Here is a 24,723-nt window from a genome sequence, read left to right as displayed (position 1 = left end):
AGATGAGAGGCTGCCTGGGGAGGGGAATGGTTCGAGTATCCGCCTGGGAGCCAATCAGAGGCCCACGCTAGAAAGAGGCGGAACCTGAGCAGCGTCGCTTGCGCCTCTACCGCCGCTGTCACCGCCGTTTGTCTCTCTACCCGGCTGAGGAGATGACCGTGGGGAGGTCTGCAGGAGCCTCCGGCGGCGCTCAGTGGAGCCATCAGGTGAGGGGAGAAAAAGGAGAGGGATCAGGTCTGCACCCCGGAAAGGAAACCCTGAGAGAGGGAGCTGTTTGAAACGTTGCCTTGGAGACAGACGACCGGGGTGTGTCACCGGGGCGTGGGATTCTAGCCCTCAGTGTTTGCAGACGCGAAGGCGGGCTCTTAACTCCGGGACTTGAACCGCTTGTGCCTTGCGTCAGGTTCTTCATAGAATCGTAGCAGTGACCCTCAGTTTTCGCTTATCGTTTCAACCACCTCCAGGATTGTCGTTTCCATTTTGTATTATAGAAGAGAAAACAGGCACAGAGAGGTTAAGAAATTTGCCCCCAAATTCAGAAGTGAAGTGAAAGTAGCTTAGTCGTGTCCGACTCTTTCCGACCCCATGGACTTTACAGTCCATGGAATTCTCCAGGCCAGAATACTGGAGTGGGTAGCCTGTCCCTTCTCCAGGAGATCTTCCCGACCCAGGAATTGAACCGGGGTCTCCTGCATTGCAGGCGGATTCTTTACCAATTGAGCTTTCAGGGAAGCCCTCCAAATTCAGAGACAGAGAGTAAAATGGTGGTCTCAGGGCTTGAGGAGTGGGGATGGGTTAGGGAAAATAGAAGTGACTGCTAAATGAAATGAAGTGTCTTGAGAGTTGATTAAAAATTGACTGTGGTGATGGTTGCACAACTGAATATACTGAAACCCACTGAATTGTACAGTGAGTTGTATGAATTGTATGGTATGTATGAATTATATCAATAAAGTCGTTTTTTAGAAAAGAATTTTCCTAAAGTTACACGCTTTTCAGTAGCAAAATGAGGGCTAGGGTACACATACCTTTGACTCAAAATCCAGTGTTCTTTTTCAGTATGAGAGCCAGATCTTTGAGTACCCAGTTCAGCCGTTACCAGGTGTCACTTGGAGACCAGAAACAGCCCTTCCCCCAACTACAGCCAGTCAACCTGTGCTGTCCCATCATGGCCCCAGCCTGCCTCTCTAAGGATTTCTCTGCTGTTGTCCTCCAACCACACTGACCCTCTTTCTACCTCTCCAAGAGTCATTTGTTCCGGCCTCAGGTCCCTGCCTCAAGTCCTTTGCACTTGCTCTTTTTTTTGAACCCCAAACCCTCTTTCCCCACATCTTGGCAAGTCTGACATTTTTCTCACCGATAAGGTGTCAACCTGAAAGTCCTCCACAGTGAGAAAGGGAAAATCATCCCAGGACTGAGAAAGTACAACTAATGAAGGTGGCCAAAGTACTGGAGTTTCAGTTTCAGCATCAGTCTTTCCAGTGAACACCCAGGACTGATCTCCTTTAGGATGGACTGGTTGGATCTCCTTGCAGTCCAAGGGACTCTCAAGAGTCTTCTCCAACACCACAGTTCAAAAGCATCAATTTTTCGGTGCTCAGCTTTCTTCATAGTCCAACTCTCACATCCATACATGACCACTGGAAAAACCATAGCCTTGACTAGATGGACCTTTGTTGGCAAAGTAATACCTCTGCTTTTTAATATGCTATCTAGGGTTTCCTTCCAAGGAATAAGCGTCTTTTAATTTCATGGCTGCAATCACCATCTGCAATGATTTTGGGCCCCCCCCCCCCAAAAAAAAAAGTCTGACATTGTTTCCACTGTTTCCCTATCTATTTCCCATGAAGTGATGGGACCAGATGCCATGATCTTAGTTTTCTGAATGTTGAGCTTTAAGCCAGCTTTTTCACTCTCCTCTTTCACTTTCATCAAGAGGCTTTTTAGTTCCTCTTCACTTTCTGCCATAAGGATGGTGTCATCTGCATATCTGAGGTTATTGATATTTCTCCCGTCAATCTTGATTCCAGCTTGTGCTTCATCCAGCCCAGCATTTCTCATGATGTACTCTGCATATAAGTTAAATAAGCAGGGTGACAATATACAGCCTTGACGTACTCCTTTTCCTATTTGGAACCAGTCTGTTGTTCCATGTCCAGGTCTAACTGTTGCTTCCTGACCTGCATATAGGTCTCTCAAGAGGCAGGTCAGGTGGTCTGGTATTCCCATCTCTTTCAGAATTTTCCACAGTCTATTGTGATCCACACAGTCAAAGGCTTTGACATAGTCAATAAAGCAGAAATAGGTGTTTTTCTGGAACTCTCTTGCTTTTTCGATGATCCAGTGGATGTTGGCAATTTGATCTCTGATTCCTCTGCCTTTTCTAAAACCAGCTTGAACATCTGGAAGTTCACGGTTCACGTATTGCTGAAGCCTGACTTGGAGAATTTTGAGCATTACTTTACTAGCGTGTGAGATGAATGCAATTGTGCGGTAGTTTGAGCATTCTTTGGGATTGCCTTTCTTTGGGATTGGAATGAAAACTGACCTTTTCCAGTCCTGTGGCCAAGAGTCTGAAATGCAGTACTTGGATGCAATCTCAAAAATGACAGAATGATCTCTGTTCGTTTCCAAGGCAAACCATTCAATATCATGGTAATCCAAGCCTATGCCCCAATCAGTAATACTGAAGAAGCTGAAGTTGAACAGTTCGATGAAGACCAACAAGGCCTTTTAGAACTAATACCCAAAAAAGATGTCCTTTTCATTATAGGGGACTGGAATGCAAAAGTAGGAAGTCAAGAAACACCTGGAGTAACAGGCAAATTTGACCGTGGAGTACAGAATGAAGCAGGGCAAAGGATAATAGAGTTTTGCCAAGAGAACGCATTGGTCATAACAAACACCCTCTTCCAACAACACAAGAGAAGACTCTACAGATGGACCATCTGTTGACCCAGATGGTCAACACTGAAATGAGATTGATTATATTCTTTGCAGCCAAAGATGGAGAAGCTCTATACAGTCAGCAAAAACAAGACTGGGAACTGACTGTGGCTCAGATCATGAACTCCTTATTGCCAAATTCAGACTTAAACTGAAGAAAGTAGGGGAAACCACTAGACCATTCAGGTATGACCTAAATCAGATCCCTTATGACTATACAGTGGAAGTGAGAAATAGATTTAAGGGACTAGATCTGATAGAGTACCTGATGAACTATGGATGGAGGTTCATGATATTTTACAGGAGACAGGGATCAAGACCATCCCCATGGAAAAGAAATGCAAAAAGGCAAAATGGTTGTCTGAGGAGGCCTTACAAATAGCTGTGAAAAGAAGAGAAGTGAAAAGCAAAGGAGAAAAGGAAAGATATTCCCATCTGAATGCAGAGTTCCAAAGAATAGCAAGGAGAGATAAGAAAGCCTTCCTCAGCAATCAATGCAAAGAAATAGAGGAAAACAACAGAATGGGAAAGACTAGAGATCTCTTCAAGAAAATTAGAGATACCAAGGGAACATTTCATGCAAAGATGGGTTCGATAAAGGACAGAAATGGTATGGACCTAACAGAAGCAGAAGATATTAAGAAGAGGTGGCAAGAATAGACAGAACTGTACAAAAAAAAGATCTTCACGACCCAGATAATCACGATGGTGTGATCACTCACCTAGAGCCAGACATCCTGGAATGTGAAGTCAAGGGGGCCTTAGAAAGCATCACTACGAACAAAGCTAGTGGAGGTGATGGAATTCCAACTGAGCTATTTCAAATCCTGAAAGATGATGCTGTGAAGGTGCTGCACACATTGCACGTTAAACACCAGTACATATTTTCTGAATGAAAGGAGTGTTTAAACCCAGTTAGATTTCCCACTTTCTAGGACTCTTTCAGCTAAACCACACTGTCTCTCCTGTTAATTACTCATTCCTAGTAAGAGGGTAGGAATTAGCTAGCATATGAGAAAAGCAGAGGTGTAGACAGGGGAAGCAGGAAAAGGGAGATTGGCAACTAGTAGGTAAAACCCCCAAAGGGCAGGTCCCAGAGTGTGGCCAAAGTCACAGGTGGGATTCCTGGAGCGCAGGAGTGCATGGTGAAGGTAGGTACTCCACAAAGGCTCATCACACTGCATGAACCAACTTCAGCTCTGATTCCCTTTCCTGCCCTCCAACCAAGCACAGCCTATATTCTGAGACATGAAATTTCTTTAAAGCAAGTAACACATGTTCCTTGGTCCCCTGCCCCAGTTCCTAATATATAGATTTATTTAACATGAAATTAATAGTTACATGTTGAAATCATAGTTTGACCCACAGTCTATTCTATTTTGTTTTAGATATTTTCCCCCAAATCCTCCTCAGACACAGACGCAGACGAGGAGCTGCATGGGGATGGGCTGGTTTTGCCCAGGGCCAGCAAACTCAGTGAGTTCCTCAGTCCAGAGGAGGAGACAGACTCTACTTCTGACTCAACTGGGAGTTTTTTCGAGACTCTGCAGGCACTGAGGCAGAAAGACAGGCGGTGCCGGTTGGAATCCCTCTATCCGTCTGACCCAGACAGTGATGAGAGCCTCTCTGAAGAGGATGAGGACCCGGAGCGTTTCTTCCAAGACAAAGGCAGGGGGAAGCCACAGGTGCAGTACCCCCCATCTGCGAGGTAAGGCAGCGCACAGCTCTGGCCAAGCCACGTTGTGACTCTAGGCCTCATCTTCCTCCTGAGTAAAACAAAGACCTTCTGCAAGTGCCACTTACCCAGGCTCCAGCTCAGCATCAGCCAAACATGTTCTGATTCCTACCCAGCAGTCCTTAATCATGCTGGGTAACCCTTAGTCAACTGAAACTTTGGGATCGATTAAAGAGATGCCTTTCCCAAATATGCTACCTTCCTGAGAATGGCACCGAGGTCCATTTACCTTGCCAAGCCCTGCTCTATGTGGTTCTACTTTATGTCTTGTAGTATTTCTTTCCTCCTTCCAATAATCCTGTAAGCAGATATCATTTTTGCCATCCTGCAGATGAGGAAATTGAGGTTCCAGGAGAACCTTGCTGGAGGTCACATAGCTGGTAATTGTTTGAAGCAAGTTTTGAACCTGGGCCTGACTCTAAAGCCCTCCTCCTCATCACTGCCCTCTTCTCTCTACCGAATGAAAAGATTCAAGTGCAAAGTAGAAAATTCTTAGGTCAATTCTAAGAGAAGACTTCCTTCTAGGGCTGCCGGGTTGGCCTGTGGGAAGGAGAGAGGCCGGGTTGAGAAAAAGGCATGCCTAGAGGCAGTCAGTAAGTCATCTGCCTGCAATACAGGAGACTTGGGTTCAATTCTTGGGTCAGGAAGATCCCCTGGAGAAGGAAATGGCAGCCCACTTCAGTATTCTTGCCTGGAGAATCCCTTGGACAGAGGAGCCTGGTGGGCTACAGTCCATAGGGTCACAAGAGTCGGACATGACTTACCGACTAAAACCACCAGCCACCAAACCAGAGGCCTGTGGGGCTGTGACGTGAGACTGAGAAACTAGGTGTGACCTGATGGAAGGTGGGGGGGGAGGTGGAGGACTCTGGAGGAGCCGGGCGTCCTGGCCGCCCTGTCCTCCACGCACACAGCTGCTCTGTCCCCCAGGTGTGGCTCCGTGAGGCGCTGCAGCTCCTGGGGCACCCTGCCCTCCCGTACTCCCAAGGCTCATCCACAGCCACCGTCCGGCTTCAGGCCTCCCTCCCGGCACAGAAGCATCAGCTCCTGGGCGTCGTCCATCACCGTCCCTCAGCCGTTCCGCATGACGCTGCGCGAGGCCAGGAAGAAGGCGCAGTGGCTCGCCTCCCCGGCCTCCTTTGAGCCCGAGAGGCGGCAGGCCGAGAAACAGGGCCGGGAGGAGGCCGAGTGCCACCGGCAGTTCCGGGCCCAGCCCGTGCCCGCCCACGTCTACCTGCCCCTCTACCAGGAGGTAATGGAGCGCAACGAGGCGCGCAGGCGGGCGGGGATCCAGAAGAGGAAGGAGCTGCTCCTCTCTTCCTTGAAGCCCTTCAGCTTCCTAGAGAAGGAGGAGCAGAGAAAGCAAGCTGCTCTGCAGAGGCACCTGGCCACCACTGCCGCTACAGCCAAAGTTCCCAAGCAGAAGGCCACCAGGAGGATCCCCAAGTCCATTCTGGAGCCAGCCCTCGGGGACAAACTCCAGGGTAAAGACATCCTTAACCTCCCAGCCCCCTCCTACCCAGAGGTGCCAAGGGGGTGCTGTGGGGGAGTGAGTCGGGCTCAGGGGTCATCCTTGCTTGGAGATGGGCTGTTCGGGGGTGGACCCGCCAGAGATCTTGCTCAGTGCAGGCCCAGGCCACGGTCCAATGGTGGCGCCTGGTCGGCAGAGGGGTCGCAGGCCCGAGGTTCATCCCAATGACCTCGTCTGTCTCAGTGAGTGGATGCCACAACCTCTGCTGCAGCACAGGCGCCGGAGCAGAGAACCACTGAGACAGCCGGGGACCAACCTAGGCCAGTACCACTGCTAGCCAGCTGCCCCCAAGGAAAGGCCCCCTCCCACCTCCTGTGAGGTACATTTCAAGAAGCGAAGCTTCTTGACTCTGGCTTTATTCGCTCATTCAGGAACACGTGCCACACCCCAGGTGTGAAGAAACAGATGTTGAGTTTGTGGACAAGGGAGGGAGACAGACAAATCACGACAAATGTGATGAGTCACTTGCAGGGGATAAAGGGGAAAGCCCGGGGGGAGCCTGTGGAACATGTAACAGAGTTCCTGACTGCAGTGAGGCGTGGGAACAGTGAGGGAAGGTCCCCAGAGGAAAGAGAGCCTGGGGGCTGACCCTGAAGGAGCGTGGGGAATTTGAAGAAAAGGAATGAAGAGTGTATCAGGAAGAGCCAAGAGTATTGAAGGTAAGAAAGCTGAGCACATTCAAGGCATGGAAAAGTAGAGGGGAAAGAGAAAGGAGAGAGGGGTGGGACAGACAGGCACAAGCCAGGCCTGGGGCCTTGTAGGCTGTGGGAGGGAGTTTGGCCTTCATCCCAAGGGCAGCAGGGAGACACTGAAGGGGTTGGGTTTTATTTTTCAGATTTCATTTATTTGGTGGAGCAGGGTCTTCGTGGCGGCATGTGGAATCTAGTTCCGTGACCTAGATCTGTATCTAGATTGAACCTGGGCCTCCTGCATTGGGAGCGTGGAGTCTTAGCCATCGGGGAAGTCCCCAGTGAAGGGTTTTAGGGTGACTTGTGGTCAGATACACAGTTCAGAAAGCTCACTTTGCTCTGGGGATAATAAAGGGGGATGGGCGAGTCCAGAGGGATTGTGATCTACAGAGGCCTATATCAGTGACTCAATTGAGAAATTATGAATAAGACAGGACGGAAAAGAGGCTGGCCCAGAGAGAGGTTAAAGAGGAGGAGATGGCAGAACCTGTGACTGATTGAAATGAGAAAGGAGGCAGTAAGAGTGATGTGAGCTTGGGCAGTTGAGTGGACAGTGGGGCCTCTGCCCAAGGGAGACCTGGGAGAGGAGCCGGGGTCTGGCCCATCCCTCCTGCTTCATCTCTGAAGAAGGCACTGTAGAAAGTGCTCAGTAAGTGTAAATGGTAGCTGCTTCTGCAGCCTGATTGGCACATAGCAGTAATGTCCTAGTCAACATTCATTCATTAGGGCACTCTCTAGAAAAAAACAGAAAAAAAAGGAAGTTGTAGTGTTTGCCATTTTCATGGAATAATACTCCTATCCTGGCCAATTTCAAACTTTCCACACGGTGCCAGCTGGCTTGCAAAATTCCTGGAAAGTTAATCACGGGTTCCAGCCTCGTTACACTCCATCACTGCGAGTGTTTAAGAGGGAAAGCTCTCCAAACCTTTTGATATGAAGCTTGGTCCCTTCTCACCCACTGCCACCCTGACTTCTCTTGCACAGAAGCTGAGCTCCTTAGGAAAATTCGCATCCGTATGAGAGCCCTAGACACGCTCCAGAAGGCCTCATCCCCCATCGCCCCCTCCAGTAGCCAGGCTGACCGACAGCCTCGAGCAGCCACACGGACCCGGGAGGAAAAGCTTGGGTTTCTGCACACTGACTTTGGATTCCAGCCTCGGGTGAATCCTGCCATCCCTGATTACGAAGAACTTTATAAGGCCTTCCAGAAGCAAGCTGCCAAGAGAAGAGACACCCGGGAGGCAACGCGCAACAAGCCCTTCTTGCTGAGAACTGCCAGCCTGCGTCACACTCGGAGGCCCTGTGATGTCGCCGCCTCTGAAGGTAGAAAGGTGAGCGCTCAGGCAGGAGGGACAGGGCCAAGGCCCAACACACAGGAGGGGCCAGGTGTCAATGGAAGGCACTTCTCACAAAAAGAAAACCAAAAAATACTGGCTCAGCTGTAAGCAGATTCACAGATCCTAAACATTTAGGACCACAAGAATACTTTCCTTCCTTTCCTCTCGGTAGAGTGACTTTGCAGAAAGAAGTCCAAGCAAGTCTGGAAGCCAGGGAGTTGATATCCATTAGCCATGTCCCAGTACCAATTCCAAAGAACTCTTCTCCTCTAATTAAAAACTTTGGGATTAAATGAAGACTCTGACTAGTACTTCACCGCAGTTAAATCCTAGTGAAGACAGAAACTAATTGCACATGCTGTCCCACCAGTATCAGCCTTTGTTTCTTCTAGGAATCTCCAGAGCCACCCGCCACACGCCTGTCGAGGAGTCGTTCTCTGAATGGCCTTGCTTCCCTCTCTGCCAACACCCTCCCTGTACATATCACAGATGCCACCAGGAAGCGGGAATCTGCGGTCCGGTGAGTGGTCAGGCTGCACGAGGCTCATGGTGCTCAGATCTTGGCCCAAATACTGGAATGCACTTATCTGCTGAGCCTCCTCTCTTGTCATAAGAGAGGCCAAGAAAGGGGTGGAAAGGGAGCCTCTGATCAGGACAGGAATTCATGTGACCCTCACACACTGAGTGCTGCAGAATGCCTAGCCATCCCTCAGCCAGTGTCCTTGGGGGACTTACTTTGTGCTGGGCACAGTGATAAAGGTGGAGATACATTATGGAACCTATAGTTTATATCTAGTCTGAAATGCAGAAGAGAAAAGCAGCAACTATTGTATCTTGTGAGTAGTATAATGATGGGGGAATGTGGGGAATTGTAGGGGCACTGGGCAGCCTGGGTCTCTTGTAATAGATGTCTAAGGTGAAACCTTAAGAATGAGGAGTCAGCTAGATAAAGGCTGGAAAGAAAGAAGTTTCCAAACAGATGGAGATCCGCTGGTGAAAGAGGAAGCTACAGGAACAGGAATTCAGAGAAGCCTGAACCTGCCATAAAGAAGATGAGGCATCCATGGCAGAGATTTGAGATTTTCTGATTCATCTTGGGGAACTATTATAAATCAGTTGGGAAACAGGAGCCTCCTTATTTTTAACTCTTTAATTGACCTGACTGTCCTGGTGGTGTTCTCATCCAGCCAGTGCCCCAGCAGGAGTTCCTCCACCAGAGCTCAGCTGAAGACAGCAGGAGCAGTCAGTGTAACAGGTGGCTTAACCCTGGGAGGACTGGCATCTCAGTGCCTTCCTGTGGGGCTCACAGGAGTGCACAGAACCTACTTGGCTGCTGAAGACCCACAATGGGGATTTTAGAAATGTATTTAGAATCTAAAGGATACTCCCTTCTTCCTCAAATTTCATTCACAGCTGCTAAATCAAGGCTCAGTGCCTCTATTCTGAGGCCTCACTACGATAGGTCTCATCAACCAGAGGGTGGCCCACCTGCAGAGGATGTCCACGTCTGCGTTCTGGCAATAGGGAGTATGACATATTAGCAGGCTAAACTTTCCCACCCTCCTTCCTAGTATCTGTTTGAATATAAACATCCAACTGCAAGAGTCTGGACTCTTTTGGTAGAATTCTCCATAGTACCTTGTAGAGTATTTACACAAACTAAATGCTGCAAGTTGATCCCAAATTGTCTGTGCATTGAGGGAGACCCATTTCCAGGTCTCCATGGAAACGCAGATATGGATTCCCAAAGGACCATGAACTCAGGCACCTTCCAATCTACCATTTACAGCATAGTTGTCAAGGGCAGAGGCTTGGGAGTCAGACATCTTGGTTTTAACCTTGGCTTTCACTTGCATGCTGGGTAGCTTTGAGCAAGTAGCTTATCCTCCTTGAGGCCCAGTCTTGTTGCCTATGAACAGGGAGACATACTGTCCTTACTTCAGATGGCAGCTGTTAGGATTATAAAAACTAATAGCTTTAAAGTACTTATTGGTGTCTGTTTGTACTTGGGTCAGTGTAGGTAGCTCAGCAAATGGTGCTTATTAGTATTACTGTTTCCAGATAGCAGGAAGCCTGAGTCTAAGAGTATTTTTATTTCATGTTTTCCAGTTCAATTGATGAAATTCTCCTAGGGTAGAAACTCACTGTCCATGGTGCTGGAAAGGCTTCATCTGCCAGTGCATTTAACCACAGAATCTTATTCTTTCTGAAATCCCAGTGTGGTAGTCACCTGTTCATAGAAAAAACCAACTGACTTTCCAGAGGGGTTACTAAGATTGCTTTAAATTATACCCAGGTTGGTCACCTGTATTTTTCTTGCCTCTTCCCTTTAGATGTTCACTTGAGAAAAAGGACAAAGCAGATGAAAGTACTCAGTGGTTGGAGATGCACAAAAAGAAGTGTCAGGCAATATCTAAATCTGTCACTTTGCGTGCAAAAGCCATGGATCCCCATAAGAGCCTGGAGGAGGTGTTCAAAGCAAAGCTCAAAGAGAATCGGTCAGTGTCCTCCATGTGTCAAAGGGATAACTATCTTGGGAGCCACTTGCCTTGAAAATGGGGTTATTACAGTAGGCTCCTGTAATCATAGTCAAGAATTTTGCCAGGCACAGTTAGGAATTTCCAATGTCTATGGGAGTTATTCCATTTAACTGGAATTAAAGGTATTCCAGATTGGAAAAACCTGGAATTCACTCTAAAAGTCTTGTTAATTTCAGGAACAATGACCGTAAAAGAGCAAAAGAGTATAAGAAAGAACTGGAGGAAATGAAGGAAAGAATACAAAGGCGGCCTTATCTCTTCGAACAGGTTACCAAGGTAAATCTAAAATATCATTTATTTTCTGTCTTGGATGAGATGGCTCTTAGAAATTATGAAACAGTTTAATATCTAGGTATTAAACACTTCCCTTAGGCTCAGAAAGATTCTAAATTTGGCTCATTTTATTACTGCTGTCTTTCCCAGAGAAAGTAGTGCATTGGTGAATACTGTTTGGACTGATTTCATCCAAGACTGTATTCCAAAGGCATCTATAAAAGGATATTTCACTTCCTGGGGTTTTCACTATAGTCTAGTTTACAGTTTGAATCAAAACAGAGGTTAGATTCTAGACATACACTTGACAGTCTGGCTCTGTTGAGAGTATCTCTAACTTGCTAACGTCACCTCTCCTCCTGTAGTGCTGGTGCCCCAGGCATCCCCAGTTTCTGGAGCTGTGGCACATTTATAGGTCCTCAGGGGTTGGGATGCTCGCAAGCACCCCACAAGGCCTCTTCCAGGTTAAGTGGCTTTCCAACTGCAAGATTCTCTTTAAGATGTTCTCTAGACTTTTAGGGAAGTTGGACTCAGTTGAGATTTCCCTAAGGAAGCTCTGGGGTTACCTGAACAGCCTTAGAAAGGCCACCATCCCAGATAGCTTTGAGCTGCATCAGGCCCTGTAGATCTCTCTCCTCTCCAGAGTTTCAAACAAAAGTTGGCATTCCATAATGACCTGGTTCCAAATGCTGGGCATTATCAGTGCATTATTGAGGTATTTCCTGGGTCCAGTCCTCCCCAGCTTCCTGCATATCATACACACACACACACACACACACACACATTATCAGTGCATTATTGAGGTATTTCCTGGGTCCAGTCCTCCCCAGACACACACACACACACACACACACACACACACACACACACACACAATCAGTGCATTATTGAGGTATTTCCTGGGTCCAGTCCTCCCCAGACACACACACACACACACTGGATTGTCTTGGATTTACTTAGCAACTTAGATTTCTAAGAAAAAATTTCTTATGACTCTTGCTCTTTATGTTAGCTTTTTCCTAGGAAGTTCACTCTCAGATCTCAAAAGATCTTTCACCACTCTGGGAAAAATATCACTTAAACAAATAAGCAAAAACTAACCCTTTTCTGGTCTATGTACAGACCATCCACCCTGTTACAAATGTTACTACTGCAGCTTATTTTCAGTCTGTTATATGTAAGTGTTCCTGATGATGGTTTGGTTGCTTTTGAATCTTAAATGTTTTAAGTCCATCTTTTTCATTGTTGTCTCACTTGGTCTTCCAAAAATCTGAATCCTTGGCTGGCAAAGATGTGGTTCCCAAAACAGCAATTGGCATCTCCTGAGAGTATTAGAAATACAGAATTGCAGGCCCCATCTGAGAACTACCAAATGAGTATCTGCATTGTAATCCAATCTTCAGGTAGTTCCTATGTACTTTGAAGCTTGAAAACGAGGCTCTAAGTAATCTTCATACAAATCTGTGTACAGCATTAATGGTGGGGTGGGAAAGAAGTATTAAAGCATACAGATTAAACAGGCAATTTAGAATTAATCTGGTAATTCAGCTATAGCAGATTCATTTCTATTCCACAGGACCTTGCCAGGAAGGAAGCAGAACAGCGGTATCGAGACACCCTGAAGCAGGCTGGGCTGGATGAAGACTTTGTGAGGAACAAGGGTCAGGGCAGCCGGGCTCTACAGTGGAAGGAGCAGTGGGAAGTCGGTGATTGTCCCAGGTGATTGGGGTCATCCTGCAGCTCTCAAACTGCATCTCTAGCAGTGCCGCTGGGAGGAAGCTTTAGAACATTCACTCATATTCTGAGGTCACAATCCTATACTTACAGTATACTAAACCAGGGATCTCCAAGTAACACATTTAAATTTGGTGTGTAGTGCAGTTGTGAATAAAATATAACCATTGTATATTAGGTCTAGATTCCTTCAATATGAAACAGATCATTTTTCTAATTTCAGTCCAATGCCTTCACTTTTGAAGAAAAATCATGTACTTTTACTTCCTATTAAATGTTAAATTACACTCTTTGACAAGCGAAGGTAGAAACCTTTATAGAGCCCAATAAAAGCTATAAAAGCTTGATCAAAGCCTTTCTTTTCCCTTCAGCATGGTCACCATGGCTTGTTCAAATCTAGCATTTTTTAAAAGTAACTCATTAGCACCATCTCCTCCATTGATATCATCTAAGTCAAAGGGAAAAAAGTACCGTATTCCCACTACTCTCAAATTTTGTTTCGTTAAGTCCTAGCAGCCCTTACCCTAATTCCTATCTCCATTTTCCCCCTAGAAATTTGCCTTTCTACCCCATACAGAATAATGATAATCTTGAAACCATGCTTATGCCTTACATGATGGTTCCTTTAAAACTTAAAATTGTATAATGCTTTATTCTGCAGCACTCATGAAACTACAAAAGTTGGCATCAGGAATCCACAGCAGGATTTAGAAGAATCTCTGGAACAGATTTCAAGTCCCATGAAAGAACTGAAGGAGCTGTCTTACGAATTACCAGATAATCTCAGAACACTTGCTTAATAAGGATACTTACAATACTGCTTTTGAATAGTATCAAGCAGCAAACTTGGGGTTGAGTCAAGGCGGGCAAAACTTGGATTTTTGAGTCATGGTTACTTCTGGAGAATGGGGGGGAAGAAAAATAGATAACAGAGAATAATCCAAGTTAAATCAAAGTGAGAAGTTCGAGATGGAGAGATCAGAGCTGATTAATGGTTCTTTGTGCCTCACACTTAAGTATAGGTACAGAAAAAAAGGTGTAAGTCTTCCTGGTCAGGAAACAAATGGGTCATATGGGCTAGCCGTAAGATAGCAGGAGATAAAAAAGAGACTGGAAAATATTGTCCTGCTGGACTATGGGCCTAGAATTGCCAGATAAACCACATTTTCAACAGAAACCAGAAATTTGCATGTTGGCAACTAAAAATTACTGGGAATCCCCTGGTGGTCCAGTGGTTAAGACTCTGCTTTCACTGCCAAGGTGCAGGTTCATTCCCTAGTCAGGGAATTAAGATCCCACAAGCTGCATGGCCCACCCCCACCCCCACCCCCAAATTATTTGGAAATAATGTGTGGGCAAAATTATTCACATTTGTGGATCAGAATTAGCCCATGGGGGATGACACCTTTGCGACCCAAAATACAGGGTTTCTCAGTCTCAACACTATTGACATTTTGGGTCAGATGACACTTTGGGGTGAGGGAGCTATACACTGTAGAATGTTAAGCAGCACCCCTGGCCTGTACTCACTAAATGCCAATAGCATCCCTCTCCCCAGTTCTGACAACCAAAAATGTCTCCAGATATTGCGAAAAGTCCCCTGGGTAGCAAAATGTCCTTGGTTGAAGATCATTGTTCTAGTATAAAAATAAGTGTAAGTTCTCGTATAAAACTGGCATTTTTAAAATAGAAGTATGAACTCAGGGTAATTATGCATGTCATTAACAAACTAAGAACTATCACTGTAATTACTTTATTTAAAACAGCAGTTAATTCTTTGCTGTATCTTCTCAGAATGTGCCACTGTGTGCATGTATGTACTGTGTCAGCATGAGGTTCATTTTAATAAATTTGAAACTTCTTCTGACAGCCATGACGTCCTACTAGTAAGCGATCTTTGGATACTTTTCTTCTCAGCAATAATAATTAGATATTCTCTCTCAGGATGAGAGATCTATCATCCTATAAAGAGAGAAGATCCTATAAAGATAGAATAACAGCAAGAGTGCCTGCTCTAACAGGAGAACTTTGATCATGTTTTTAAAACTACCTTTCTGGACAGTTTCAAGAGTATCTGTTATTACTGCCATTTGTCCAGACTCAAACATGGTCCTTTTGGTGATGACGAGAGTGACACTCTACTAACCAGCATCTGGGTTTGTTGGTTGGGGATGAAGATGCTCGTGTGAGGCGCCCCGAGACTTCTGAGCTCAGTTTTACCTGCATGGACTCCTAGGGGTAAATCAGTGCCCCATCTTAAAGGGAAAGGCTGAATTATTTTCTTAATCTACTCTCTAAGAAAACAAATTTGTTTAAAACAAGGAGCCAAAGAACTGACCAGCTGTTTTATTTAAAGGAAAAACAGTTGAAGCTCTGAATCACATGATTTTTAACTTAAAAAAAACCTCTTAACATGCTACTGTATGTTCCATAAACAAAGAAAGCAAAGTGGCCAAGTAGAGGTGATTAGGACAAGATAGTACCTCAGCCTGGGCCAAGCAGGGATTCAAGTAATTTATTTTTTTGCAGCCCAGTGGCGGAGAGTCTCTTACTCAGGTTGCTAAAGGGAGAATGTCACAACAGGACTGACATCATACCCTTCTCTGAAGCAACAAGGCATCTTGAAAGCTGAACTTCTTGGTGAAGTTTTATGGTTGGTGGCAGGATTTAGTTCACCCAAGTGAAAAGACAGCTCAGTCTGGGATGAAAATTCTTCAAAGGAAAACCTCCCCTCAATAGTCTTACTGAGAAACTGCAGCCAACACGTAATCAAACTCACTTCTGGGAGAAGTCTATCCCAAAACTGTGCAGTGGGAAGAGAGGTAGGTCCAGTTACCCAGCCTATATTCACTGCTTTCTTCCTTGTCTGCATCAGATGGTAACTGAAGAGAAGCTCTCCTACATTCATCTTCTAGGCCAGGAAAGATGAACAGAGGCAAGTGGGGTCCTTTTTTGTTTTGGTTCTGGCAACTTGTGAGCCATAAGCATCCTGTTCCCACTGAATGCACTCTGGGATCAGACAGAGCTACTCTTCCAGGAGTCAGCACCCATGGCTCATGTCCGTCTTTCAGTTAAATCTCCTTGGTTTAGTAACTGTAAGAGATTAAAAACAAATCTGGAATAGTTACCAGTGAATAATAGGAAAAATAACTCATACTAAGTGAAAGGTTTACAACTGGGGGTGGGGAATACATTACAAGGGTAAGTCAGGGATAGCTAGCTCCAAAGCAAGAGACATGCAGAGACTGATAGATCTCATTTATATACTGACCTTGGGACAGCACTTTGACCACTTGATGCTGTCATTTCCACTATGGCAGTAAGATATCCTGATAATAATAATAATAATATTCTATAAGCCAAATTATTATTTGTGTAATCACACTCACTAGTCAGGCAAATCAGAACTGGTGGAACCAAAAATCTTATATCGATCAGTTAACCAAGGTACTGTTAAACCAAAGTCAGTTAACCAAAGGCTGCAGGTTCAAGTAGAAGTAAGAGGAATGGGGTTCTACATGAAAGCTACAACCCAGTCATGAAAAATCAGAGATTTCCTGGCCTTAAAATACCTTTCCTGTGATGAGGAAGACAAGCCTGAGCGTCTCCAATAGGGTGGACATTCTACTCTACACCCAGGGTTGCTACTGTAAGGCGGTTTTGCATAATAATGGATGAAACTGGGTTCTATTTTATTATGAAAACAAAACGAGATGGGAATGAAAACAGGATAAACACTGAACATGTTTTAAAATCTAATCAAATAAATTTTGAGCTGGAGATATATTTGGTGATCTTAATTTAGATGAAGGTAATTTACATAGTAGGATTTAATGGTATAGAAGTTAAAGAAATTTAAAGAAAAGCATAAAACTTAAGACAAAGAAACTACAGATCTGATTTGATGCTGTGTGGTAGAGATTAGGAATGGTATGTATTTAATCTAGACCAAGAGCCACATGTTTGCACTCAAACTTAGCAATGGCACTTTTGAGAAATGTTAAAGAATTGGTAATTTGTTTTCCTCCTTTTTTCAATTGGGAAATATTCTAAGATAAAGTCAAAGCTAGCTGGCAATCACTTATACTGGTTCTTAAGTTCAAGAATGTAAACTCACTGGAGCTACAGAACCCTATTTGGGATGACCTTTAGTCCACAGGAGGTCAAAAAGCCCTTAGGTCTGCTGGGCCTGCACAGTGAGTCCTCTGATTCTCAAAAGACCTGGCCACACTGAGGGAAAATCAAAACTGTCCAATCTGAACCATCTGAGTGAGAGTTACCTTGTAGTTTTTCATATATTTTCCATGATAATTTCTGATACTTGACTTGGTTGTTCTCTGATATTCTTTATAAGTTATCTTTATTTTTAGAGCATATTTACAGGAGTCCAATTGGAAGTCCATCAATAGATTCTTACAGGTCTGATCTACAATGCATGGTGATCTTTAAGAAACAACTTGGAATGGCTACATGTTGTTTTAAGGTTTGCTCTGCCTTCTCCTCTGGCGTCTGAAAAGAATCCTTAAGGAATAATAATCCTCATTCACCGGTAGAATGGTCAGGTAGTAGCTAGACCCTGGACGAAGAAGAAGATGAAGCCTGGAGCCTTTGGGGGCTGATAGCTTGAAAAAAAATCAAAGGTACTGAAGAATGTGATAAGCCTACCTTGAGAAGGAAAAGGAGGGAATGAGCAATGGAAATGCCTTGATGACAGGAAAATAACAGTGGTAGAGTAAAGGAAAATAAAGTAAATGAGGCTCAAACAGAAGTTATATTTGTATACACACAAGGATCCATGAGGAAAACGTGACCGTGCAGGATGTTCAGCTTCATCTAAGAGCGGCACGTTCCTCTGGTGGTATCCACAATTAAGCATCTGAGGCTTCCATTAGAGGCCCTTGTGTTCTCCTGGGGTGAAGGCCAAGTTTTGTTTTCTCTTTTTTAGGCAGTTTGTGTTATTGTGTCTGCCTGAGGCTGTCAGTGAGCATCACCCAGACAAGGACACTTTGAAGCCAATTCCATGTTCAAGAGAACAAATGTACTATTATTGGACTTTATGCCTACACAAAACTGACCATGTCATACCCCATTTAAAAACATGTCATGTCTCCCCAGTGCCCCCAGGATAAAATCATGTCCTGTAAGACCCTCCAAGAGAGGAACCAGCTTGTCTTTCCTGCTCTCATTTTTCCATTCCACACCTTTCCATTCCAAGTCCACTACACTCAACCCTTTGTGGTTCCATAGCCAGGCATGCTCCCTCGCACCTTCTGCCTTTGCGCATACTGCTTACCTTTACACCTGTTAAATTTCTTCCAAATCCCTCCTACGTCTCCATCAAGATTACTGCTACTCATCCCTTAGCTCTCAACTTAAGCTCTAAAATTTATTCCATGACTTCCCCCAAGACTAGCACTACTACCCTGAATAAAATCTGCCAGTTATTGACCCATTGCCCTTCCCATTCTAAACTCTCTACACAGCACAACTGCAGGGGCACCATTTATATAGCTATGTAGTTATAAAAGGTAGAGGCCCTAACTCTGACTATAAGCTCTTTGAGGCAGAGATTGTATTTACTACTGTATAACTAGTACCCAGCAGGGTGCCTTGTGCTAAGTAACAGAGGATATCAATAAATTGTTATTAACTTTATTGGGTATGATAAAGATATAATTATGAATAACTTTATCTGTTAGACATACTAAATATTTACTGATACATATATTAGTATCTGTTGAATGAATTAAGTCTTCATACATTTGGCATTTATTTGGGTAATATGGAGTGCTTCAATTAAAAAAGGTATTTAGTAGTATGGGAGAGAAAAGCTCCAAAGTTTCAAACATTAAAAAAAAGAAAACACTGAGTGTTATGGATTGGTATGTCAGGTAATTTGTACTAAATACAAAGAGAAGGAAATGATTTTCCTGAACTATTCAACCCAATAGTTAATGAAAGTATTTCTTTTATAGAAGAATCACAGTTAATAAAAGCTGAAGGAAAAGGAAGAATCAGGATATCACTGTTTAAGCCCTAATGAAAAAACAGATCTAGGCCATGATAAGTAATGGTTGCCAAAGCTTTTACATAACCCACTGGTCAATCTTGAGATCTGTAAGAGAACAACTGAATATCATATCTCTCCTGATGAAACCTAGTAGGAAGTAAGAGAACCACCAACAAAATATTCTTGCCAAGGGAAAAACAAACAGGAACCTAATCAAGCCCCTAAATGTAACTACCAGTTTCCAGGATATCTGTGGATAGAGAAATGTATCAAGCAACAAAGGGAGTCAATCAGCTAAAATAAAAATGTGGGAAATTATACAGGACAAATAATCCAATTCCTTAAATAAATAGCTATACTGAAAAAAAGAGGGGTGGACTATTAGAAATAAAAGAATTATTAACCAAATGCAATATATAGGCTTTGTTTGAATCCTAATTCAAACCAACCAACCATAAAAAGATATTTCTGAGAAAAAATTTTAAAGGCTAAGTATCAGAAGACATCAATAAATTGTGGTTAATTTTATTGGGTATGATACAGATATAATTATGAAAACCATTTATCTGTTAGAGGTATATACTGAAATATTTACAGATGAGATGTCTGTGATCTGATTTAAAATACTCCAGTATAAATAAAAACATTAACAGCAAACAGTAGGAGGGGAGTGATAAGAACAGTAGATAGTTAATTGTTGAAGATGGGTTGATATCTACCTGGGTTCATTATACTAATCTCTTCCTCAGTATATATACTCTTTGAAAACTTCCATAATAAAAAATTTTAGACAGATATATGAAGCAGGGAAAAAATAGAGGAAGGCTCCACATGAGACATGTTCCAAAGCAGTCACCAGAAGAAGGAGACTTAGGAAAAGAACCAATGATAACAAATAACAAAAGCTTTCAATATACCATAAGCAAGAATGAGACAGTGGGTCACAATGATAAATACAAGGAAGGGTTCTGGCAAAAACAGCATGCTCAGAGCCTTGTGAACTTGGGTATCCTCAGAGATATTACTGAAAAATAGAGACAACTCAAATAGGAGGCAGGGTCATTTGAAGGCTGTAATGATGGACTGTGGTCTAAAGGTTATAATGAAAAGTAAAAGATACTCTAATGCCAAAGCCAGGATATACAAGCTTTGGGAACAGCGTGTGCATATAAAATAAGCTCATGATGAAGTAATCTACCTCCACAACACAAGGCCAGTAAAAGGACAATCTGAAGATTCTAGAAGCCCGACTGGTTTTCATTCTGTTTTCTGGATCAGAACCAAACAAATAGAGTAAGGGGTGCTTAGAATCAACCTGAAAGCCCTCTTTGATTTAGATAATAGTTCTTACTCAACAAGCCAGTGGACACATTCCCATATGCTCAGTTGGTTCAGCCTGGTTATCTCCCAGACAAACAACCCTGGCAAAATGAAAATGATAAATTAGGGCATGTGTATCAAGGAAACTAAAGTTGAGAGCCCCAGACGTGAATGACCAATCTCTCAATTCAGGGGACCCTAACACTCAGGTTAGCTTAAAAGAAGATATTCTAGTCAAAGTCTCCAGGAAAGGGAAACAAGAATGTTTTTCAGATCCTCTGAAGTAGATTCCCAATCATTCCCCACCTTACTCACCACAGAAACAAAGAGCAAGAGACAGATTTACCTCCTGCGGATTTACAGCAGTTAAGACAGAAACCTCATACGACTGCCTCCCTGACTGCATGGTCACCAGGTGATGTGTCACATCAGGCACTGAAGACAGAGGACGTGGGGATCCTTCAGCAAGCACCTCTGAAACAGCAGAAAAAGGTTTCAGTGCAAAATGAATCCAAAGATTACCCTACCTTCATTATCAAGTCTCTCATTAAAAACTCTCAAAACTGCTCCCCAAAAAACTGAATCCCACATTCCTGTGTTTCTTCCAAATTAATTCCTGCCTGATAATCATTATCAGTGAATTTGGAAAGTATTACAAAAGGGGGATGGGAAGAAAAGGTAAAAAATCTTGATGTAACAGTTGACCATTTCTCAATATGCAAATTTTGAGTAATATGGCTTCAGCACTATTAACTGGATTAATCTGCATATGAATCAGGAAACCAGAGCCAACCTGCAAAGCAGTCACCAGTAATGGCAACAGCACAGTAAGTGCTGGTCACGCGCTTAAACCTGGCTCCAAGGTTCCTACTCATTGTCTCTTCCTCCTTTTAGATCTTCTTCCTTACGGCTGGCTAAGGAGCTCCATGCCATTTCTATGCCTCATGCTTCAGTTATCCACTAGTATCATTTATGGGACAGAAGAGGCTTATTGTGGAAGCACACTTGGGGCCTTGTACGCTCCATATGTAAGTTACACAAACATGGTCTTTATAACCAAAACTGACTGGGGCTTGAGTAAGGAAAACACAGGATCTGACTTATTAAATGTTTATCAGCAGAATCACCATGAAGATCTTCCGGAAACAGCTTACACATAAACCACTTAGCTCTCAAATAAATTAAAAGGGGCTTTCTAGTTTACATTGCTCTTCCAGGATACCACATAACTTAATGTTTGCTTAAAACACTACCTTCTACTCACTCAGTGTTGTTTCCCAAATATAAGTTTTGACTTCTCAACTAGATTTTAAGGCCCCTGTCTTCTACTTTTATCTTTCCCATGGTGCCAGGTACACAAGTAGGCACTGAATAAATGCATGCTGACCTCACCTGTTAAGTTTTTCAGAGAAGAGGGCCTGGCCTGTGTAACTTGGGTGAACTTTCTATACCAGAGAGGAGCAACTGTTTCCTACAGAGCCCTTTCTTTTCTCCAGAAGATATGGCTTTTGAAGGTATGGAGAAATTGCTTTAATTCTCCTCTGTAAAACCTGGTTATGTCCTGTTTAAATGTTTTAAAAGTTAAGTTCTTCCATAACTGCAATAGGAAAGATAGAAATAGTTGGGCTAGGATGCTAGGATTATGGATAATTTTCTTCTTAAAACTTTTTATTCTTTTGTTACATTATCTTTTCAATGAACAAATTTTTTTTTAAAGATTCACTTATCCACTTCAGAGACAACACAAATGGTATTCAATCATGCCATTTCTACTCACAAGAAATGAAATTAATTAAAACCTCCATTTCGGAGACAACCCCATTCCTTAGTCCCTAGTTGCAGCCAGTTTCCCCAAATAAAGGCGAGTTGAAAGTCTTACCATCATCAACTCCTAGGATAGAATTGGTATTTGGTAGGTTCAAGGATTCTCCACCAAGGCTGGGCTGAGAATTCATAGACACCAGGTTTTTACTGGTTACTGAAGCCTCTTCAAGCAAACTACTGCCCATTAGTGGCTCAGCTGCACAGAGAATAGGATGTGAGAGACATACAGCACTCAAGGCTGTGCCTGGTCCCCATTTTCCTTCAGGGGAAGCTGGCCTTTTCTTTCAGAACTAAAAGTTAACCTGTATCTTGGATGTCACCTCCTATTTCACTTACTTTTGAGAAGCAAAAATAAACCTAGAAGGGAAAAAATGAGCCTCATGGATAAATACCCTTACTTGTGATCAGCATCTGGATAATTAACATACAAAATAGGATAGGTGCATCCCTAAAAAGGAGTATTCAGAATAAAATGATTAAGGAAAGACATGGAAAGGAGTAACAATAAAATGTATTATCAAATTTAAGTTAGGGTAAAAAAAAAAAGAGAGTCATGACTGATAAGTAAAAAATGCTTAAACTACTGTAATTCAGAAATCTTCACCACAGTGACAGACAAGTGCTTGTCCGTGCATCAGCACCAGTTACCACCAAATTCGCTAGAGGAACTTTTAAAACTATAGACTCTGGGGTTTTACTCCCAAGGAATCTCATTTATCAGGTTGTTTGGTGTTGCTGGATGGAAGGAGTGGACAGCAATATAAAATGTATGTTTTAAAAACCTGCAAACAATTTTTACTGTACAGCTGTATTTGGAAACCACTAGCCCACCAAATGAGATTGGTCTCTCTACCCAAAACAGAAGCAGAACATTTCCGTATTAGACAGGCCAGTTATTTGCCTCTTTGAACCCCCAAAATATAGCCCTCCCTCTGTCTTCTCCTTACCAGCTGGTTCCTGCTCTTGACTCCCAGCTGCTCCCATCTGCAAGTGATGCTTTCTCATGTGCACATTCCTACTCCCACTCTGAGAGAAGGTCTTTCCACAGACTTGACACTGATGTGGCTTCTCTCCTGAAACACAGACCAAAAAGGCAGGGTGCATTTCTGACAGCAAAAGAATGGACTCAAGCCCTAGATGGAGAAGCCCAGAAGATGTCAAACTAAACACGAAGAGGCTGCTCCTTATCGCATTCCCCAGGCTCTCAACCATCAGTTCCCGGGGGGAAGGCTGGAAGCCACCAGGCAGGCATAGCATACTCACCCAGCCTCCGAGGCTCTCCAGACCCACTGGACTGCTGCTTCCACAAAACAACCTCTCTGGTATAAGATCATGGGAGACATAGAACATTTCCTACTCCTTTTAGATACAGTCTTCCATGAACCTCAAGGACATGCACTATCCTCAAGGATTCCAACCCTAGATTCATAATATACCTTTATCTCATTTCCTGCCACAACTCTCAGTCTTCAACATTCACACTGGTTGTTCTTGTACACAGTGATCTGAACTATCCCCTATGTCTTCAAGTCTGAAACCCTCAATCTCCATTTTACTTACCCTGACAACCACACCTAGGGCAGTGTCAAAGACTCCTGGCCTACATCTAAGTAGTAGATAGCAAAAACTAAGTGAAATGACCAGAATTTCCAGAAGAGACAAAATCTATAGAGGCAGAAAGCTGGTCAATGACTGCTTGGATGTGGGGTGGGAGGAGGAACTGATAGCAAAGGGGCACAAATGAACTTTTGGTGTGATACAAGTGTTCCATAACTGGATTGTGAGGATAATTGTATAATCCTATACATTGTCTAAAAAATCACTGACATGTTTATTTACAGTAGGTGAATTTTAAGGTATATGCATTATAGGTCCAAAAGTTGTTAAAAAGTAACTATAATGGGGACTTCCCCAGTGGTCCAGTGGCTAAGATTTCGTGCTCCCAATGCAGGGGGTCTGGTTCAGTCCCTGGTTGGGGAACTAGATTCCACATGCCACAACAAAGAGTTCACATACAACAACTAAAGATCTCACATACTGCAGTGAAGATAGAAGACTCTGCATGCTAAGATGCGGTGCAGCTAAATTAATTAATTTTTTAAAATAACTATAATGGACTGAAATATAGTGACCATATAGAAACACATGAATTCAAAATAATAGTAGCAAAAGAGAGAGAAAAGGCAGTGAAAATAACACTACTAGAAGTAATCAGAGCACCCACTTCTTATTCTGAAAACTCAGTTAAAAGAATTACTTATTTATCCTACCTTTCATGTGCAAATTACCAAATAATCTTAGTCAATAGAGACCTATTACACAGAATAATTCCAGGTAACAAATGTGAATAACAAAATTAGAAAAATTAACATTTTATAACCCCAACGAAGTAACGAATTTAGGCATCATTCAAAGATGAAATCATTAAGTCAAAAGGTTGCAAGGGAACATTACAATGAGGGGATTAAGGTGTTAACCACCTGAACCAACTGATCAATTGTGACAACCAAGCTCTGTGGGCCTCCTGGGGTGATGCAAAATGAAACACATACAACCACACATAACATATTCTTGCCAAAACCTTTGAATTTTTCAGGAAATATAGGGGAACAAGTTTAATGACACAAAATAAGGTAAACCAACACATCCAGAGCATAAGATGAGCTATAGGACCTGACTGACTCTGTTGTGCAGTAAGTCTAGAACATGAAAATCAGAAAGTATAGATAGATCTACATTCAGGACTTACTAGCCAAGTGCAACAACTGGACCTTTTTTGGGTCC

At 43.4% G+C, this 24,723-nt stretch overlaps 2 protein-coding genes across 7 annotated transcripts in view; one reads left to right on the top strand and one right to left on the bottom strand.

Annotated features, from left to right (window-relative positions):
• Positions 1-70: 70 nt before the first annotated feature.
• Positions 71-14,654, top strand: FAM161B (FAM161 centrosomal protein B). Its single transcript, XM_020906872.2, has 9 exons — positions 71-206; positions 4,335-4,654; positions 5,612-6,165; positions 7,886-8,232; positions 8,631-8,758; positions 10,572-10,736; positions 10,955-11,054; positions 12,628-12,770; positions 13,447-14,654. The coding sequence occupies exons 1-9, from the start codon at positions 153-155 to the stop codon at positions 13,583-13,585; spliced, it is 1,950 nt and encodes a 649-aa protein (XP_020762531.2). The 5' UTR covers positions 71-152; the 3' UTR covers positions 13,586-14,654.
• Positions 14,655-15,116: 462 nt separating this feature from the next.
• Positions 15,117-24,723, bottom strand: part of ZNF410 (zinc finger protein 410) — a 41,693-nt gene continuing 32,086 nt past the window's right edge. For 3 of the 6 annotated variants that reach the window (XM_070469615.1, XM_020906876.2, XM_020906875.2), the window contains 4 exons: positions 22,887-23,012; positions 21,995-22,135; positions 20,462-20,589; positions 15,117-15,878 (listed from right to left, as the gene is read on the bottom strand). In XM_070469615.1, coding sequence (XP_070325716.1) covers positions 15,840-15,878; positions 20,462-20,589; positions 21,995-22,135; positions 22,887-23,012 — 434 coding nt within the window. In that variant the 3' untranslated portion in view covers positions 15,117-15,839. Of the gene's footprint in view, positions 15,879-16,056; positions 16,115-20,461; positions 20,590-21,139; positions 21,713-21,994; positions 22,136-22,886; positions 23,013-24,723 lie in introns of those variants that run through there. The other 3 variants (XM_020906877.2, XM_020906878.2, XM_070469616.1) reach the window with 3 other exon arrangements.

The sequence above is a fragment of the Odocoileus virginianus genome, chromosome 6 (assembly GCF_023699985.2).
Source record: "Odocoileus virginianus isolate 20LAN1187 ecotype Illinois chromosome 6, Ovbor_1.2, whole genome shotgun sequence".
Taxonomy (NCBI): domain Eukaryota; kingdom Metazoa; phylum Chordata; class Mammalia; order Artiodactyla; family Cervidae; genus Odocoileus; species Odocoileus virginianus.
This window is presented reverse-complemented; position numbering and strand designations above follow the sequence as displayed.

Excerpts from the sequence above, each read along its gene's own strand:
- FAM161B (XM_020906872.2), top strand. The coding sequence starts at position 153 with ATGACCGTGGGGAGGTCTGCAGGAGCCTCCGGCGGCGCTCAGTGGAGC. Across the intron at positions 207-4,334 it reads GCGCTCAGTGGAGCCATCAG|ATATTTTCCCCCAAATCCTC; the intron begins GTGAGGGGAGAA and ends ATTTTGTTTTAG. Across the intron at positions 10,737-10,954 it reads GCAAAGCTCAAAGAGAATCG|GAACAATGACCGTAAAAGAG; the intron begins GTCAGTGTCCTC and ends TGTTAATTTCAG.